The 19,548-nt window shown below is 43.9% G+C and overlaps 2 protein-coding genes across 2 annotated transcripts; both read right to left on the bottom strand.

Annotated features, from left to right (window-relative positions):
• Positions 1–4,602: 4,602 nt before the first annotated feature.
• Positions 4,603–10,564, bottom strand: LOC125739266 (cathepsin E-A-like). Its single transcript, XM_049009166.1, has 9 exons — positions 10,438–10,564; positions 9,376–9,553; positions 8,733–8,850; positions 8,231–8,349; positions 7,739–7,938; positions 7,524–7,649; positions 6,562–6,706; positions 5,585–5,683; positions 4,603–5,191 (listed from the first exon to the last, which is right to left on the bottom strand). The coding sequence occupies exons 1-9, from the start codon at positions 10,560–10,562 to the stop codon at positions 5,009–5,011; spliced, it is 1,293 nt and encodes a 430-aa protein (XP_048865123.1). The 5' UTR covers positions 10,563–10,564; the 3' UTR covers positions 4,603–5,008.
• Positions 10,565–12,078: 1,514 nt separating this feature from the next.
• On the bottom strand, positions 12,079–18,658 carry LOC125739265 (fibroblast growth factor receptor substrate 2-like). Its single transcript, XM_049009165.1, has 7 exons — positions 18,146–18,658; positions 16,517–16,633; positions 16,293–16,383; positions 15,918–16,104; positions 15,378–15,509; positions 14,645–14,793; positions 12,079–14,347 (listed from the first exon to the last, which is right to left on the bottom strand). The coding sequence occupies exons 3-7, from the start codon at positions 16,356–16,358 to the stop codon at positions 13,493–13,495; spliced, it is 1,389 nt and encodes a 462-aa protein (XP_048865122.1). The 5' UTR covers positions 16,359–16,383; positions 16,517–16,633; positions 18,146–18,658; the 3' UTR covers positions 12,079–13,492.
• Between the last annotated feature and the right edge of the window lie 890 nt (positions 18,659–19,548).

Below are 19,548 nucleotides of genomic sequence, written 5' to 3'. Positions count from 1 at the left end.
GGATGACCTCTGTATCCCCCATGCCCCAAGCAGCTAGACTAGGAAAAGTGTTTGGTTGTTATGCAATATACCACAGAAACCCTGGAGAAACAATACACCCATCCATCCATCCATACACCCATCCATCCATCCATCCATCCATCCATCCATCCATACACCCATCCATCCATCCATCCATAAACCCATCCATCCATCCACCATCCATCCATTCATCCATACACCCATCCATCCATCCATCCATACACCCATCCATCCATCCATCCACCATCCATACACCCATCCATCCATCCATCCATACACCCACCCATCCATCCACCCATCCATCCATCCATCCATACACCCATCCGTCCACCCATCCATCCATCCATCCATCCATCCATCCATCTTTCTATCCGCTTATCCTGGTCTGGGACAAAGGAAGAAACAATACATTATTGTGTTTATTATCTAGACCTGAGATAATGAGATTTTTACGCATTATGCATGTTTAGGCACATAAATACCACCTGAACTGAAATATTGCATAACAACAGAGATGTGCTTCCATTATTCGGTTCCGAGATGATGCAGGATGAATTCCTGAATAATATATTGTCGGGTTCATTATTTTGTTTTCACCCCGTTATTCAAGCTCTGTGGATCCAGGGCTCCAATCCTGCATGGTGCCCAGCAATGCATGCTGGGAGAGATTGAAGAAACATGGCGGCTGGTCTAACATTAGTGCAAAGTGCGCTGATGATTTGCTTAAGTTTAATGTCGTATCATATGAAAATGTTAGTTACATTTAGTGCGATTACAGGCCAGAGGATAATTTGTACAATCAGGGTTGCTACTGGTCTTCAGTCTAGTAAATTGTGATGCTGTGGGGCTTAATCATTCGCAGACCAGCATGCATTGCACCGGACTGTACATAATGTAAATACTTGTATAAATTATATCTGTGACATTTAAATATGTCAGCGAATGTATGTTGTTGCATTCTAGTGAAGTGCCGAATATCAAGCTCCCTTATGGTGGTGTGCTTGTAATCCCCCCCCACGATGGTGTTCGATGTGTATACTGATGTGTATACCAATGTGTATATACCGATGTGTATACTGTCTGTGCCATTGCCAGTCCTCTCTCCCTCTGGCAGTTTCTCTAAATAAAGGTGTTAACCGTCGTTTGTCCTTCTGCGTATTTATCTCAGCGTCTCACCACGGTATGTCTAGGAGTAATTGTGGGATTGACAGTAAAACCAACTGCCACAGCTGTGATTATTTTAAATAAAAATCACGTGATTCTCCTGCAAATGTAAATAAATGTAAATACACTCCTACACCGCAAGTACCATCGAGACATGCACCACAGCACGCAGTCCTATGTTGGGCCAGCCTGAATACATTTCAGCTGGTGCTTATTTACATTAAATTTGTAGGACCATATGGAAAAAGATTAGTAACAATGAGCACATTTTATCATTCATAACGAATCTCCTACAAACGTACATTACTGTAATGCTATAATTCAGTTTTACTGTGACAATTTCACCAACAGCCAGGACTAATTAACAGCTGAGTAGACATGAAAACCGATGCCCCCTACAGTCTGGGAGGTCTGGAATCGCCCAAACCCTTTTTAACATTTGCGTCCTTTGAAATGACTGTTTAGTTTCATCAAGCTGGGGTTTTGTGCACTTTAGTCAGTGCCATGTGCAGGCTGCTGACGAGGGTGTCGCCCTGCATGGAGCCCTGTGCTATGACACCGATTATAGTGAGAGTAGCAGCTTGAGGTGTCCTGGCATTTGCTCGGCGTCAGACATACGATGAGCCCCCTGTTGTCAGTGCTCCACCAGCCACGGCCCAGAGTTCCAGTGGAGGATAGTGTCCTACCGCGAGCTGCCAGGCAGCGGGTGGGGAGCCTGGAGCCTATCCCAAGCAGTACTGAAGTACTGGGGAACACGCTGGTCAGGATCCCAGTTCTGTGTCTTATTACTTTTCCTGAAATGTGTAGAATTTTTAGCATTCCTTCACTTAAAATATTGTAAATGATTCAATTGCACGGCATCATTATTAAGTGTTATGCAATTCCGAGCATAGCTCTGGTGAAGTTAGTGATCGCAGAGTGCATTAAACAGAGATTGTGCGAAGTCTCCACGGTGACAGATAAACTGCGTCTGCAGGAATTGTTATTGGGTGCTAGCGGCCATGTTGACATTATGCAGTCGTCCGTCATGGTGCCTGAGCATCACCCCCCCATCGTCGTCCGATGACTGTGAGTTTGCAGGGTGACCGGAGGCCGAGTTGGCGCGTTAGGAGAGAGAGTATGAGCGTCTGCCCTCACCGAGCAGCACCCGGCAGCCCAGGATGTGACGTCTTAAGGGCGGCCTGATGTCCACGCAGCTGGAGCCCATCAAACGAGCTCCAGATGCTCTGTCTTCACAGCGCATCTGTCCGGATGTGTTCATTTTGCTGTGCTGCGTGGCCATTCGTTTGCTCCTAAAACTCTTTGTAGCATCTACGTGGCAGTCATCCCACTTCCTGTTTTTATACATTCAAAACCAGACAATTTAGGTACCTTAGGTATGGGGTCCGACATCCGTCTGCGGGGTGACACAGAACCCCAAGAGGGGGTCCTCCACACACCCAGAGGCTCTCTTAACATGAATCTTCCTTATGAATGTTTCTTAGTCACGCTTCCATCAAGCGGGATGCGGCGACCTTTGACCCGAAGGGGGCGACATGTCGGCTGGTTTTCCTGGACAAGGGCTTTCAGACGGAGTGCTACTCTGTTATGGCATCCTGTCAGGCCATGGGGAAATTAGCATGACGCCCAGCGATGGCGGCCAGCATGTCATCACGTGCGTCAATGCTAATTAGCAAAACACCACTGTAGCGTTTTTACACAGATCTCACTTTAGGCATGTTGATTTCAGGGAGGTGGGTGAGGGCCGACCGCGGGGGTGGGGGCTAGGCTAGGGCAGCAGGGGTGACTCTAGGCTTTTTTCATTTCAAGGTGAAAGAACCCTACCAGTCATTCATCTAGATACTATATTTCTAAAATAATAATAATAATAAATTTAGAAGTACACACATTTACAATTAATTACTATTAAACATTGATGACATTTTCAATATAATTTAATTTTATTGAAATTAATGTGTTCAAATTGCATTTTCATCTGACAAGTAGAGGGTGCAATTACGTTTGGCAGTATTACGGTAACCTCATGTTGTAAATTTGTTACGAGGGTGACGGTAAAATTGCAGACCGACTGGGGTGGGACTGTGGCGGAAAAACTACTTGCGGGCTAATTTTACCACTGCTGAATAGCAGGGCGACAGATTTCTGGGACATGGCACATCGGTCGGTCAGGGAGCTGCTGGTTGCGGGAGGCCCAGGAAAGGTGGGACGTGTTTTACACAAAATGGAAACAATGGAAATGTGGCCTTAACTCGGCACATGTTGCAGCCCAAAGCAGATCCCCTATCACAGATGGAAACAAGCTTGTTGTTGGTGTTGCTGCTTGTTCCCAGTAATAAGCAAGTACCATTTAATCCTCTGCTCTCCATTTCCGGTTATCTGTTCTCAGTCGTGGGCAGGGTTCCACTTCCAGTAGCGAAGCTAACTTTTCGTTAGCGGATTAGCGCTTAGAGCCGAGACCCTCCTTCATAGTTCCAGATAATCGCCGCCATGTTTGTAGTCCCCATGCGGCTTCACTGAGGGCAAAAATGTCAGCATGGGTTATTTGCGGAACAGGGCTTCTCCGACAATATATCAATTATATACCACAGAAGGAAAAATTCAATGCAGATTTATTGCAAAAAGGTTTTATGATTGCATTAAAAGATCTTCGTGGGGACCTGGAAAATGGTCCCCACAACATCAAAATAACAATAACAATAACAATAATCTAATCTAATCTAATCTAATCTGGGTTTCCATAAACCCACAGGCCCAGGTGAGTCATCGAAGAGAATTGCTCTGTTCAGATCACTTTAAGTGGATGCCCACATACTTTCAGACATGATTTTTTTTTTAGGGACAGCAAGGAGATGTTCCACAATATAGAGCTTCTCGTCTTGGCCCACAACTTTGCTTTAGAGGTCAAACTGTTTGGGTCTTTTATGTTCTTTTCTTTATTTCAATCACTTGCACTTGCTGAGTTCTTGAAGAAACAAGATGTACGGAAAATATTAATGTACAAGGGGTGAGTCTCAGAATTTCCCATTTTTTGTGCTTTCATTTGCTTCCTTGAGTGACCCAGCAGAACCCGTGAAGAGCTGATTTCACACTTCATCAGCACCAATAGCCTATGACACTTGCCTATGGTCCTTCCCACTCACAGTGCGCCGTTTCCTAGGGTCCCAACCTGAGAAATCACACAGCCGCACAAGTAAAGGCACACCGTGTGTCACGGTTACCCTTTAAACAGCAAAGCTTCCCACAAACACTAGCATTATTTATATTTTTTTTTCCCACAAATAACTTATCCCCTTTATACTGAAAGTTATGAATTCTCTGAATATATATGGGTTTTCAAAAACAAATGTAACACACACAGCGGCATGCACAACAAAAATGAATAACTTTACTCCACCACACTCACATTGACAGAGTACATTTTAATCGCAGCACAGCTTCACTACAGTTAGCAGATATTGTTAATTCCACAGCCCCCTCTAGGGGACAGTCTGTGTTTTGCTAATGCACAAAAAAATAACATAACTACTGAATACCTATAGTCAGGATTATTAGCTAATTCTTTATGCACTAATTTCATTACGATATGCAGATGGTCTACTTATGGCAGTGAAACTATTTTGAGTTTTGCAGACAGCTTGATATATTATTAGCCATGTTTTGATCCAAAACATTCTGAATAAAACGTGACCAAAGATGACCAACGATACTTGGTAATACCGAAGAAAAGCATTAGGATTTTCATATAATCAACCAATTAGCGCATGATTAAGCAGCAAGCAGGCTTCTGTGACCTTATAATCATCTATAATCATCTTCTCATCGCCTAAGGACTACCTTTAGTACTGTGATAGGCGGGAGCGAACCCAACTCGGTTCTGCCCGCGGTCAAAGACCGTGTAGAACTCAGAGATAAAGACGTCACCCAGGATCCACATTGGTCCCAGGTGGGGAGGAATGTCGGTTGCCTGGAAACCACTGAGACAGATCAGCTGACCATCCACAGTTTCCTGGGGGGTGAGAAGATAAGAAGGACTATACAGAAGAAAACCATACAGAACCTTCCCGATTGTGGACTATATCTGTGGACTCGACAGATAGTACGGCAAATTCCAGCCTTTAATTATACACGTCACAGTTCTATGCAGTAAACTTTTAATAAGGAGTTCTACCCATAATTGTGTGAGCTCCCAACTGCGTGTCAAAATAAAATGATGTCTCTGAAATGTACAAAGTGTCTGTGTGCCTTGTGATTGACTGGCATCCCATCCACAACGTTCTCTTGCCTGGGATGGGTCCCTGGCTCATTGCGACCTCACACTGAGGAAAGGGATGCTTGGAATAAATTCAAGATTTTCGAGAAGCTGGTAAGCTTTGTGTGATTTTCCTGCAGATCGTCATACCTGTCTGACATATGCATCGGGAGACAAGGTGTGGTCCACCCCGCCGATGGTAAAGGTGACTGGGGGCAGGCTGGAGATCCTGGAACAGTCCACTAGGAACTAAAACATGAGCACCATTGTCAAGGACACATGCGAGTGATTCGCCTCTTGCCTAAATCAGGGATCTAGATCAACACTAAGGATCTAGATCAGGGGTCTCTAAGTAGTGGTCTCTGATCCATATTCAGCCCAGGCATCACTACTTAGAAACCCCTGACCTGTCCATCCTATGACAAGGTTTTTAAAAATAATTATATATTGGAGCCCTATTATTAATAACATTAATATCAATAAAAAGGAAATGATTCCTGAGCCACTACCCAACCCGACCATTTATGCTTAAATTTTATATGCTTCAATTTTCACTGACTCGCCTACAAATGGCCCAAATATCATTCGAAATATTTTAGTTTGACTTGTAACCATGGGTGACCTAGTTACGGCTGTTCCATTTCCTTTATTCTGCGGCACGAATTAAATTTTTGCCCTCTGGAAGTTTCGTAATGCCGAATGTTTACACCGAGCCAAATGTGTCAGCGGTTTCAATAAAAAAGGTTACGTGACAATTGTTCAGTTGTTCGTGCCTGTAGTTGATTGTTAAGTTGTAAAACAAACTTGTGAAAAATAAAAAGAAAGCTGAAGCATCAAAATAAATCTGAATAACCAGAATTTCGAAAACATGAGTTGGATTTCGTAAGACGGTTGTGTGTGTGTGTGTATTATATATATATATATATATATATATATATATATATATATATATATATATATATATATATGTTAATGAGTTATATGAAGACCGTTATTCTGGATGAGAACAGCAGGATGATGGAGTAAGATAGGATGCAGATTTCGCGGCGTTCTTGAGCGAAAGAAGTATTGTCAGGAAGAGAAGAGGCTTTGCCAGCACTGACCGGTACCCAGGGCAGGTGCCTCACCTCGCCCAGCGTGCTGCGTGTGGCCCCAATGTACTCCTGGAGGAGTCTGATCTCTCGCGTGGGGCCGCCAATCAAAGAGGTGCCCGTGTCCACGATAGCCTGGCAGCCCTGGGCGCAGAACGTCACTGCCCCCTTCACCTTCACACTGAGCCAGAGTCACATTTATGTTTGAATCTTCATAACAACAAAGCAATATACAAACGAGGCAGATCACACAATACAAACATCCGTGCCTTTAAGGAGGCGAGTAGGCATGAGTGCAGCTAGGCTGAGCTTCCAGTGAATGCGTAGGTACAAGTGTAAGCAGTTTCAGAACAGGAACTACCCAGCTACACAACTATTAAGAAAGAGCATAAGAAGTACTCAAGGACCAGTGAGTGCAGCACAAGAGTTCAAGGAATGGCTTAGTAGAGGAATTCATAGACACGCATGCATTAAGTCATGCACACCCAATCACCATCCACGTACAGATGCTCCTCTCTTTACAATAGGTCGACATGATATTTCGGCTTTACGATGGTGCGATAGCGATCCACACTCGGTAGTTATCAGACCAAACTGAGTTTATGCTGTAAAATACTTCCTACTCATGCTGGGCGATGGCGACGTCTATGCAGCTTCTAGCCTCTGTAACCATTGCAGCGTACATACATACATCTCATGCTCACTTACCTATTTATCATATTCATATTTGGCTTACGATATTTTCAACTTACGATGGGTTCATTGGAACATAACCTTGAGGAGTTGAGGAGCATCTGTAGACATCCAAGGGATTGCGTAATCTTTCACAATAGACCCCATCATTGTATATTCTACGTCATGGGATCGCATTTCCACTTCTGAGCAGAAGCGATATCTTCGTGCAGTCCTCGGACAGAAGATGGCGCTAACATGGCGTACTGAGACACCACCATTCTCACTCATGTTTCAGACCGTGTACCTACCCAAAGCAGACTTACTTGTCCATCTTTATCTGCCAGTAAGCCTTCTCTGTGACTGGGACCCAGTGGAGGGGACCAGTAAATAAGGACTCATCGATACTCCCCAACAGAAGCTCTCCTTCAACATCCGCCATGTTCTTTTTCCTGCAAAGAACCACCGTTCATCTGCATAGGGCAATCCTGCAGTGAGCTTTTAAGGCTTGCGTCATGCCGAGAGTTAAATAACAGCCCACCTGCTGAGGTAGAAGGAAAAGATGGGCTTGTCCACTTTCTTCTGGGATATCAGGCTATCGAACACAGGGGCACCAGCCTCTTCAGCTAGGCTGGGGTAGCCTAGGCCCAGGACACCGTCAAACCGTCCCAGGACAAACGCAAATCCGGGTTCATACACGGACTCCCCAAACTGCTGGTTCTTCACAGATATGCCTCCAACCTGCAGCAAACACCAACATTATAAAGTTAAGCCAGCAGGCAATTCAGCATTAAACCTCAAAAAAGGTTCCACAGATATACAGAGGAAGGAGACACGGAAAATCTATCCTCTTGGGTCGGCTGTTATTGCGACAGATTAGAGAGTCCGTCGCCTCTGCAGTACAGACCTTCCTCCTGACCTTTAGTCGACATTCACAAAGAACAGGATGTACTGGCCAGTTCTGCTTTATCAAAGACCCTTGGTTTGATATGATGGTCCAGAGATGGTCAAGGGTTTCCCAGGTGAACAGTACCTGTAGGACATCTTTAGCCATGACTCCTAACAGGTGCCCAGAGCCGTAATGGATGGAAAACACTCTGCCGTCATGCTGGTAGGAGCTCGACTCGAAGGCCTTGAACCGGTGGTGCGTACCTACAAGGGAACCCCAACATTAGCCCTGAGACCGGACAAGCAGAGACATTTAACAATGCTCACCACTTCTACGTAGCCATTCCTAGGCTGAATCAAATTGAAATTTATTTACAAAAGGCACAGCAAACAGTGGTAAGTGCAGGCAATGAGATGAGTTTTCTTTTTGAGTGCTCATTAAAAAATAATAGAATTGTATGAAGAAAATAGATGTTAAAATAGTCCAAATATTTTAAAAATCATAACATTAAAATAAAATGAAAATGTGCAAATCTTGATAGCCTGATCAGCTGTTTAGTACCCCCACTGCCTGAGGGCAGAATTAAGAAGCTGCTCAGTCGCTGTTATCCAAAGAGTTATCATTAGCGGAAGTCTGCTGGTCTTACCGCAGGCCTGGCTCACACAGTACGACGACGGCACCCAGAGGTCCGCGGAGCCGGTGTCGAACACCACGGTGAAGTTCTGTTCTGGGCTGCCCAGGCTGATTTCCCCATAGTACTGGGCCTTCGACGTGCAGCATGTCAGCCATCAAAGAGTAAAGCACACGCCGATTCATCAAAAAGCAAGCAGCCAGAGGTTGAAAGTTCAGCTCCAGAAAGCGCAAATCCAGGCCAAGGTTTTGTTTCAACCAACCAGTTGAGTAAAAAAAAAAAAAGAGCCACAGAGGACTCAACTGGTTGGCTGAAACAAAACCTTGGCCTGGATTTCTGTTTTCTGGAGCTGAACTTTCAACCTCTGCAAGCAGCAGTGCACTGAAGAGCAATTAAATCTGCAGATTCAAGATTCACAGTTTCATAAGTGCAGTGTCTACATAACGAACTTATCTTGTTTTAATGGTTTATTCCTCCAACCAGTAGATAAGATTATAAAATCAACATATCTGCTATATATAAAAATATGAAAATAAACAAAAAATAAAAATACTATGCAAGAGAGCTCGGGATGTGGTACAGAGTAGTTTGAAGTAGGTTTAAGCAAAGTAATATAGCACAGATACTAACGGCAATACTGAAGCCAACCTGCACTTACGTCCATGAAGTTGTAGAGCTTCTCGACGCCGCGGTGTGGCCGGGGGCTGTGACCCTGGGGGAAGCAGTGGGCGTACTTGCGGGCAAAGATGTCGGCCCGGTGCTCTTGCAGGAAGGCCGCCAGCTTCTTGGCGGAGCGCAGCTCAGCACGCAAAGTTGTAAAGCGTCGGAGCGGGACCCTGGGACGAAGCCGAGACTTATTGCACGGCGTGATGAGAGCGCAGCATTGGGATGACCCTGGCTGCTCCGCCAGGCGCACGATTACCTTCATCTGACAGACGTTTATGTCCAACATGACGTACGAGTGAGACCACATTACAAACAGCACATTACGAACATGCTGAGCTTCCAGTGAGTGTCCAGGTACAATTCTTAGCAGCATTCGAGTAAGAGCTACACACCAACTTCTAACAAAGCAATAACCTAATAACTATTCAATGATCAGAAGTGCAACATAAGAACATTACGAGTCTAGGGTGTAGGTTTGGTTTCATCATCAGTAGGGACTTAATCATTTCTGAACCCCCTGCTCCCCCCTAAACACACACGGTACTCCTACAATAGTGGCAGTGACATGTCCCTAACATCTATACCCAAATCTACACCCTTGTTCGGGGAACATATTGAGGCCTCGCATGATAATCCGACTGAATCCATTAGTTGGCCTCCAGGTCAACTGTGGTTTCACTGTAAATACCAGAGCTTATTACTTCAAGTAGGTTATTCATAAAATGTGAACAGAAATAATATAAACAGATGAACAAATAACCAGGTATCTTATTGTCTCCAGTACCTTCCAGACCCGTGGGTGACATTTTCCTGATGTATTTGGTTTTGTGTCTGTCTGTCTATATAAACACAATTCAAAGTAAGCTACTACTAAGAGTTACACGTAATATTAGCGCATATGACACTAGTGTTAAGCTTTAAGTACAAGGCAGCCTAAATAGAGAAACAAAGAAAACTCTGTCCACCACAGTGATGTGAAACACTGTAAAAGGAAGTGATATTTATGACAGTTTGGAGCCCGGGTCCAAACGGGTTAGCTAAATGGAGATCTCACCTAATCGCCCCATGGACCACCAACGCAAGGCACAGTAAGGCTGTGATTGTCCTCTTCATGCTGCGGGTCTGTCTGCCTGGCTGGATGCCTCTCCACCTGCATGTATACCAGCCTGTCCTTAGCATGGGTGGGGGGCAGGGCTGGGATCCACGTCCAGGTCAGGCTGCTCCTTTGATAGGGGCGACTGCACATCGACTGAAGAGCTTAACTCCTTGCAGGCAACAGTGTTTGTTTGTGGGGGGGGGGGGGGGGCAGCGGGGAAGTAATGATAGTAGATAATGTAAATCTAAACTCATAACATCTTCATTAAAGGAATTTTCAAAAATTACAAAAATCCAAATCAACCAGGACATTGACTTGATGCTCTGATATTTCTGATCAATGCTACAAATGAACTTTCTCATTATCTCACTCCACTTTGGGGCGTCACAAAGCAAACTAGGAGAGGTCGCTGTGCCCTACCAGTGCACAACAAAACAAATACCTTATCAGTTCATTAAAAAAAAAAGAAAAAATTCTGTTTTTTAATTTAGTATAAAATTTCAGCCATTCAATTTTCAACCTTCAGGATGGATTGTTTGTTGTCCTCTAGGATGGTAAAAGGGAAGCTATCTATAGGTAAATGCATAAAAAAAATGAAGATCCAACCCTAAAACTTTCCTTTAATAAGTCAACAAGTGTGCATGTCGTATGTAGGGCAATTACTATTGCATCCACTATTAAAAAACACGACTAGAGCTACAACTAAGCGAAGCCTTTGAAGGAGGCAGTGAATATTCTGACTACCTTTGTGGTAACCCCAGCTGAAGATTCTCATTTGTTAAACAAAATTTTTATATTGTTGATATGGTCTGGAGCTCACAGCAACGGTACGTTAGAATTACAGCTCTCTAGCACCCAGCACTGCAGCATTTAACTAAGAACTAACTTATAACTAAGAAAAGGAAAGAGCACATTTTAATAGGGACAGGCTTGGATTATCACATGCTGTCTAGGGCTGCCTCTAACGACTATTTTTCTATCGATTAATCTATCGAAAATTTTACCGATTAATCGACCAATCTAAACTACTAATTTTTCTCTATTTAAGTTCATTTTATTTTGACAACAATCAGTCATTACATTACAAAAATGTCATTACAGGGCTTTAGATAGCAGATACACGCATTTCGGTTTCATACGGACTTCAGCTACGCCCACAATTCCGTAAGCAGATTAGTAATGCGCTTAAAATATTGAGTGTATTGTGATGCCCAAAAGCTGGTCATTTATATAAATTCAGCATATCTTCACGTTCATTAAATTCAGATAGTGGAGCACATCACATGCTATTCTTTGGTAAATCATGGAGGTGATAAGCACTGAAGTCACAGTGACGAAAAAGACAGCTCAGCAGCCACTTCATCTTCTAAAATCGGACATTTTTTGGTAGTTTTCATTTTTATTTCAGTTCACTTTTTTTTTTGTGTCCATTTTTGTTTGTTTTCGTTTACAACAACAACTCCGGTTGGTCCTTACAAGCCCAAACGCACATAAACACACACCAGTATCGTCAATCAACGTAGGGCCCATATTTTAGCTTAAACATTTACTCAAAGACTTATTCAATGGAAATTCTAAAGTAGCAGGCAGACAACTGTATGGCTTTAATTGGTGTATTTGGCAGTTAAAAGGACAAAAGACACTAAAAACTTTCCATACTAATAGTAATTTAATAAACATGAACAGGCAACACTTATGCCGGTTCTGCCTATTCGGGCGCTCCTGCGTTGGGCGATTGTTGCGGAAACGTCCTTCACACCTCGTGCAGTGTACAAACCACCTTTTTGTTTTGTGATAATTCGAACTACTCCAATAATTAATGTGACGTTGAAAGAAAACAATTATAATGAATTCGTTATAATAAATTAGATATTAAAAAGGTAATCCCATGAAAAGACGATTTAAAATATCGACGCTGGAGCATTTTTAGCGTTGCCATCATCAACAAATCATGGCAGCTCCAATGTGTCACAGATTTAATCAGTTTGTCATTAGTCAATCCGACCGGGTTAAAGCCGGTGCTACTGCCATATGCTACTATGTACGGCGACACGGGCTCAGAACGGCGGTATATGTCTCGTATTGTAAACATGGCACTGAAATAAGGCTCAGGTAACAACAGCAATGGTAAGACATTTAGTTATTGCAAAGTATACACTCCCCCCCCCCTTTTAAGAATGCCATTTAATTAAATATAATTAGAAACGTAGAAATAGCAAAGTATACAAAAAAAAAAAAAAAAAAAAAAAAAAACTACCCCATTTTTTCCCATTCACATTCCATTCCAAAATCAAATCATTATTTTCCTCCAAAGTGGTGCGGGCTGGGGGGTAATTTCCAATCATTCAAATCAGCCGTTTCAGAATTCCGCACAAAACACCGGACAGCCCTGATAAGAGCAGGATGAGAAACATTCAGTAAAAAAAATCATTTTCATTACTGGTCAAAAATAATATTCCATAATTTACACAATTCCTATAAACAGTAGGAAAATCTTTAATATTCATCAAAAAAAAGACAGGACTACGAATACCAAATTAAAACGTGCAGCATCATATATGTTACCGTTTCATATTTATTATGAATTTCTAATGAGGAGAATAAAATGTTAATAATAAGCAAGTAGTTTTGTAAAGTTACAATCCCTTCGTAAAAAATAACTTTTACTACCAGCTTGCAAGCAACGGGCATGAAAATATGCCACCTAGTTAAAGTACTTCAAGTACAACCAACTGAGCTCCAAATGTAGCAGAACATCTACATTCTGAACTTGTAAAATCTGACATAATTTCAAATTTGTATGTATTACCTTCAGATACTGAAATGTGAGGAAAAATGACAATGGGTGAAGATCCTGGACCATCTCCCTTGACTAAATACACAGCACATACATAACAATTCATCCAAGTTTAAGGGGTCGCGACTGTTCATCTTCTGGAAAGCCCACCATGAGATGTTCCCCAGCGGCCCTGAAGGGGGCGCTCTCCATGGTGAGACTGCAGCTCCGGGTGAGTCACACGGGTAGCTCATTGCTGTTATGCCGCGTTTTCCTGGAAGCCCCATCCTCTCGCGGCATCGCTTTCTGAAGGTTGGACATGGCGACCGTACGCTCCACGTCGATGATGGCGTAAAGTTCTGTGCGACGGGTCGCCGGTGGCGCTAGGGGTGGGGTGGGGGTGCAGGGAGTGTGGGGACTGCTGGAACCTGAGCCCCTCTCCATCTCCAGCTCGATGTAGTGGAGCTGCCGGTGAGGGTCCAAGCCGGGCCAGTGGAGATCGAATTTGAACATGGAGGGAGGGGACCGATCAGGCCCACGCCATGGGTGTGGCCTCAGGGCACTCTCTGTGTTGACGTAGCAGCGCGATGGGTCCGTTTGTGGGGGCGTGGGGTGACCATTGAGGCACGGCGTCTTTGCTGCTTCTTCGGAGTAAGGCTTACGGCGTACCCAGACAGGTGCCGGAGAAGGGGAAGGTTCTGAGCTCGGAGCAACCCACTTGATGCCAGTGTCATCAGAGATTGGGCCAAGCCAATGGTTGCTTTGAGTGGGAGGGGCTGTCGCTTTCCGGAGATCCTCTGAAGACCTAGGAGTTCCTGAGGATTGCTTCAGTTTATCACCGTCCGATTCAACTGGTGCACCACCGCCAGGCTGAGTATTCCTTCCCTGGTCCACTTCTGCGGAGTTTGGTTGCCTTTTCTTGGCCATCAGCTGCCTCTGGACAGGTGTGGGCCCGAGAGTGAACTTCGCCCCACTGTGGTCCAGGAGCACCTGGGGTTCTGGGTCAGACATCCCGAGCTCCACCGGCAGGTGGAGACCACTTGCCTCACAATCCTCTTGCTGAACCACGGTGGTATTCACATACGTGTGGACCTGGGGAAGTGTGGATCACCAAAGCCATCGCTTAAGCATGTCAATTTTAGAATTTTACAATAACCACCACTAGATGGCTCTGTTAAGTATTGAGCATTATTACCAGAAACACAAATCATTTACTCAACAAGTTAACTGTACCCTAACAGCTCAGTTAATACAAAATAATGCTGGTCAAAGTCTAGCATACTCACATTGAGATGACCAATGAAAACTGTTCTGCCTTAAAATTAGTATGACCGTCCTCAAAATATTTTTTGAGAACTAGACGCTATTAAGAAAGCTCTGGGGACCTACCGTTTCATCAGTGACCAGCAGAGGGTGGGTGGACTCTGTCCCCACTGATGGCAACCGGGTAGATGAGTGTCGGCTGGATGGACGCGATGCATCTCCTTCCAACGATGGGCACAGCGGAGCCCCATTGGCCTCCAAAGGCAGAAGGCAGCCTGAAGCAGAGAGAAAGGAGTGAGGAGAACCAGCGAGAAGAAGTCTTCCTGCCTTCTCACCTGATCCAGGATCTGTCCATTCGGCCATGATATCATAAGGAGCACAGACAATGTGTTAAGAGTATAACTGTTACTGTTGAGTGTCTCAGGAAGGGGGCTCCTCGACTCACGATGAGGTTACGTTCTGATGAACCCATCGCAAGCTGGAAATATTGTCAGGTACGAATACGATGAGACATTTGGGCATTTCGTAGATGTAACAGGCTTGAGAAAAATACACACAAAAAAAAGTGCGATACATTAAGCACTTTGAGACGTTGGTGATCGCTACGGAGCCCGGCGACGTGGCTGGGAGGGTCCTGCGTCCGGCATATCGCTAGTCCAGGAGCAGATCAAGATTCAAAGTCTGACGACTCCTAAATGTATATCGCTATCACACCATTCTAAAACCGAAATATCCTACAACGAGAAGCATCTGGATAGTAATTGCACTGGTGTTTATACTAGTTTTAGAGTAGAGTTGTAGTGCAAAGGAGTATATAAATTCATACAAGCCTGAGCAGTAATGTGTACCCAGGTCTTACTTGTGGGTAGAGGCATAGGCGCCGCCTCCTCCTGCACCGCCTCCTCCACCACGCTGATTCGGTTGGTGTGCATGATGTCCTGGAGCATGTTGAAGATCTCCTCCGCTCGCACGCACTTAAAGGCGAATATGCCTGCAAGCACAAAGCAGGAGGGGTGTCGGCCATAACCACACAGTAACCTTCTGATGAAAGCATCACAGTCTCCAAATCCACGTGGACATGGTTCTTCCTGATGTGTTCGTTCAGCCCAGTGTTTCTCAACCTAGTTCTTGGAGACCCCCAGCTACATACCAAGAACTGTGGACTGTCAGGAGGTCCCCCCCCCCATGGTTGAGAAACGCTGGTTTAGCCCACTCACCACTGTGTTACATCAACCAGTGATAAGCAGCCATCGTAGCTTTCAAATCCATTTTTCAGCCCAGGTCATTACTGTAAGGAGCACTGTCTCAATCTCTAAGAGGTCACTGTCAACCACCTCTTGCTTTTTAAAAGTTCCAGATTTGGGTTTTGCACAGATGTGTGCGAACTGCTGAACGGCACCTTGGCCCGTCTGACAGTGCCGGCCGCTCTCGAAGGAGAAGAGGTTGGAGTCGTATCCGTAGCGGCGCAGGCACAGGTAGGGCCACCGGACCGTGAACCGCTTGCGCGTGTGCAGCACCAGCTCGCCTTCGGTCAGCTCCATCACGCCCGAGCCCAGTTCGTTACCGTCGTCGTCCACATTGACGACCTGCAGAGATGGGGCAACGTGCCATGAGACACAGCCATGGCACCAAACCCCCAGCACAGCGGCAAACACGCTACTTACACAGACCTCTTCTATACGTAAAGCCTTCCCCATTCATGACTCCTCAAATGCATACATTGAATACATCAACGTTAATATTATACAGATGTTCTGAAATGGGGGGGGGGTACCTTAAACTGGTTTTGATGGTCATCTGGCACTGGATCTCTGTCTCTACAGCTACAGCCACTGCCCATTCTTCCTCAGAAGACCATCAGACTTCTGGAAAAATAAGAATCACATTAAGGGTTGAGATTAATAAATGCAAAAACATGCAAATGGCCTTGGGCTACTGCTTTGGCGATGCCTCCTGAGACATCAGGGCACAGAGAAGCACTTCGCCCAGGTGACCCACCTACGTCCAGCCATCGGCATCCCTGGTTCCCTTTCCGGCTCCCGGACTTTCATAACAGAGCAGAGGTTCAGGCCTTGATGCCGCAGCACTGCAGGGCACATCGACGTCAGACAGAATCTGAAAGACACGCGATGACAGAGATGCAGAGAGACGGTAAAAATCGGACTGGGCTGCAAATGTAAACGACCCGAGGTCTGTGTGGTTCAAAGAGGGTGGATCAATGTCCGCCAAGCGATGCAAAGTACGATAATAGCTGACGGACTATCCACATGTAGCACAAACGCACTACTCAGGGGATTATACTTCCAATAGCAAATCTCAAGCAAAAAAAAATCAATTAAGTTCACTGTGGATTTTTGGTGAAGTGCAGGCGAGTCACTAGGGCTGTGAATGCACACTAATCAGCTTAAATAGCATGTTCTCCTTTAGTAAAAACTTTTTCATAAATCTTTGTTGACACTCCTGTCCACACGGCAAAATTAGTTTCTGTAAACACGACTGGACAGTCAAAACTAATGGAATGAAGGTATAAAGTCCATTTCAAGGGAACTTCAAAGCTATTAATTTCCTGCATGCATTGAAAGATCTGGCCTCCAAAACCATTAATACCCACGACCGATGACGCTCTCCCCATTCGCCTGACACAGGTCTCATAATTACGCCTAATTATGCACCTAATCTCCCTCGCCGCAATATCAACCTCAGTCATAACCCTGTTAACTGGTTTAACCAAAACTGGTAAGTGACGCAATTACAGGGCGATATTCTATACCAGTTTTAAACTTTAGCCAGTCGTCCGCTTTGTTATTACCACCAGTTATCAATGAGGATATTACTGTTGGTTTAGAGCCATGACTTCCAATGTGTAAATCAATACCCATAAACTGGCGTGAAGCAAAATGAACATTTAAAAATGCAGAAGAAAACTAAAACATCTCACCTTTAACTCACCTCGATGGGGGAAAAAAACTAACACGGAGATTAACAAGGCATGGAGGTGTCTCTGGGGCGTTTATACATTAATGCGTTTACACGTTTTTGTATTTGTACGCTGAGGTGTGTTAATGTGTATGAACCAGTGACTGGGGGTCTTTGGGACGATTCGCATTTCTAAGCGAAGATACAGTAACGTTAGAATACCTTCCATCCACATCGGTTTCGTACGAATTTTTTAATAAACACATTTCGTTCTCCATCTAGGATCCCATATATGACGTAGCAAAGATATAAAGTCAGCGCGTACCGCTGAAATGCTTTGCCTCGTTAACCAGTTGAACACAAGGCGCTGCTGATTGTCATGAAAATAACAGGGGACGCAAACAAACGACATTCCTATCCAATTACTTACAGTTCAGTTATTTTTAAAAGTAACAGAATCCTGCCATTTATAAACACTGGCGTCTTGCCTTTAATTGCACAAGTACTTTACACATGACTAAAAAAAGAAAAATACAGAATACGATGCAAGAAAAAAATGGGGGAAAAATACTTTTTGTTACAAATAGTCACGCTAAGTTTTTCGAGAAACTGGTTGACTAGCAAACCCCCCCCCAGCATTAACAATGCTAGTAAACATCACACCTCAATGTATCGTCCATGCAAAACAATCAATAAATAATAAATACTTACTGAAGAACCGTTAAAGCGGCGCAAAAGAAACGCGCGGTAGCACGCAGACTCCCGGGCTGATTAAATCCCTCTGCTTGGTCACCAAACTCCGAAAAAACACGCCAAACTCTGATGGATTTTACACAACCAAAACATACGCACTAGTAATTCCTCTGGCCTTTTCAGTCTGACTATTGTGGCGTTAAAGTGCACCAAAATACTTGTAAAAGAAAGGAAAAAACAAGCAAGAGCCGAGTCAGCGGTGCCCCGCTGCTGTAGCGGCCAGATTGCACGGTGCCCCCCAGCAGCGGGCCTCCCTCCGCCAGCAGGCGCAGCCCTGCAATCGCATCCGGGTCGTGCTTTATTTCAAAAGTTTGTGCTGTTACTCTGTAACTGTTTGCCTAATTATTTCGATAAAGCGCCGTGACATTATTTTAAATCCATCACGTGTAAGACGTGCAACTGTATTTGAAATTGGCTTAACCAAAACAAGTCGGGGTAGGCAGTAGAAAATAAACGCAAGTTGATTAACAAACGTAAAGTTTCTACTGCCCTTTTCCCGTGTGCCATTTGGAGGAAATTAACAGTTAAATATGTATTTTTGGATCCTGCTTATTATATTCTTTATTGTACATTGGGAGATGTCATAAGACCGAAAAATAATACGATTTGTATATCTGTTTATTTAAGGCTTGTATGTCTATGCCATAGCAGACAAATACAGTTCGAATCAGCGTTAACTACTAAATCAGGACTCACATATCGTATGTCCTGGAGTCTGCCGATTAACCTTTCACTTCTGAAAACCAAGGAGAATAACAACAATGATTTTATGGGCGTGAACGATATTTATTTAACGACTTACACTTATCAAAAAACATCCCAAACGTCTAGTATTACAGCACACGTTATGTAAAATGATAACCTATGGCAACACGTTTTCAGAATAAGCCTCTCGGCGTTAGAATTGTTCAGGTTTTATTGTCAGAAATATCATTAAACACAGAACTCAATAAAACTTTCCTTCAAGTTGTTCAAAAACTATTAAGATTAAAAAGTAATTGTCTTTTTAAGTCTGTTAGTAAATATTTGCGGCATCTAGTGTTTGCAGACCACCATCACCGTGTAGACAAAGGTTTGCAGCTATGAAGAGAGATGGGAAGCTTGATTTATCCAAAACTTTTTCCCTAGTGAATTGTTTTTCTTTTTTTGAGGTTCATATATACACTTCTCTCTTTTTTTTGTTCTGGGGTGGTTCCTTTATATTTAATCAAACTACAACTACAAAAGTACTCTCTTTTTAAGATACAGTATATCATATGAACCCCGAGGGGAAATTTACTTTTATGTAACTCATTACATATTTTTAAAATGTATATTTCTCGCACATAATTTACATTTCATTGTGTTTTATACTTAATGTC

Source organism: Brienomyrus brachyistius, chromosome 3, assembly GCF_023856365.1.
Source record: "Brienomyrus brachyistius isolate T26 chromosome 3, BBRACH_0.4, whole genome shotgun sequence".
Lineage (NCBI taxonomy): Eukaryota > Metazoa > Chordata > Actinopteri > Osteoglossiformes > Mormyridae > Brienomyrus > Brienomyrus brachyistius.
This window is presented reverse-complemented; position numbering and strand designations above follow the sequence as displayed.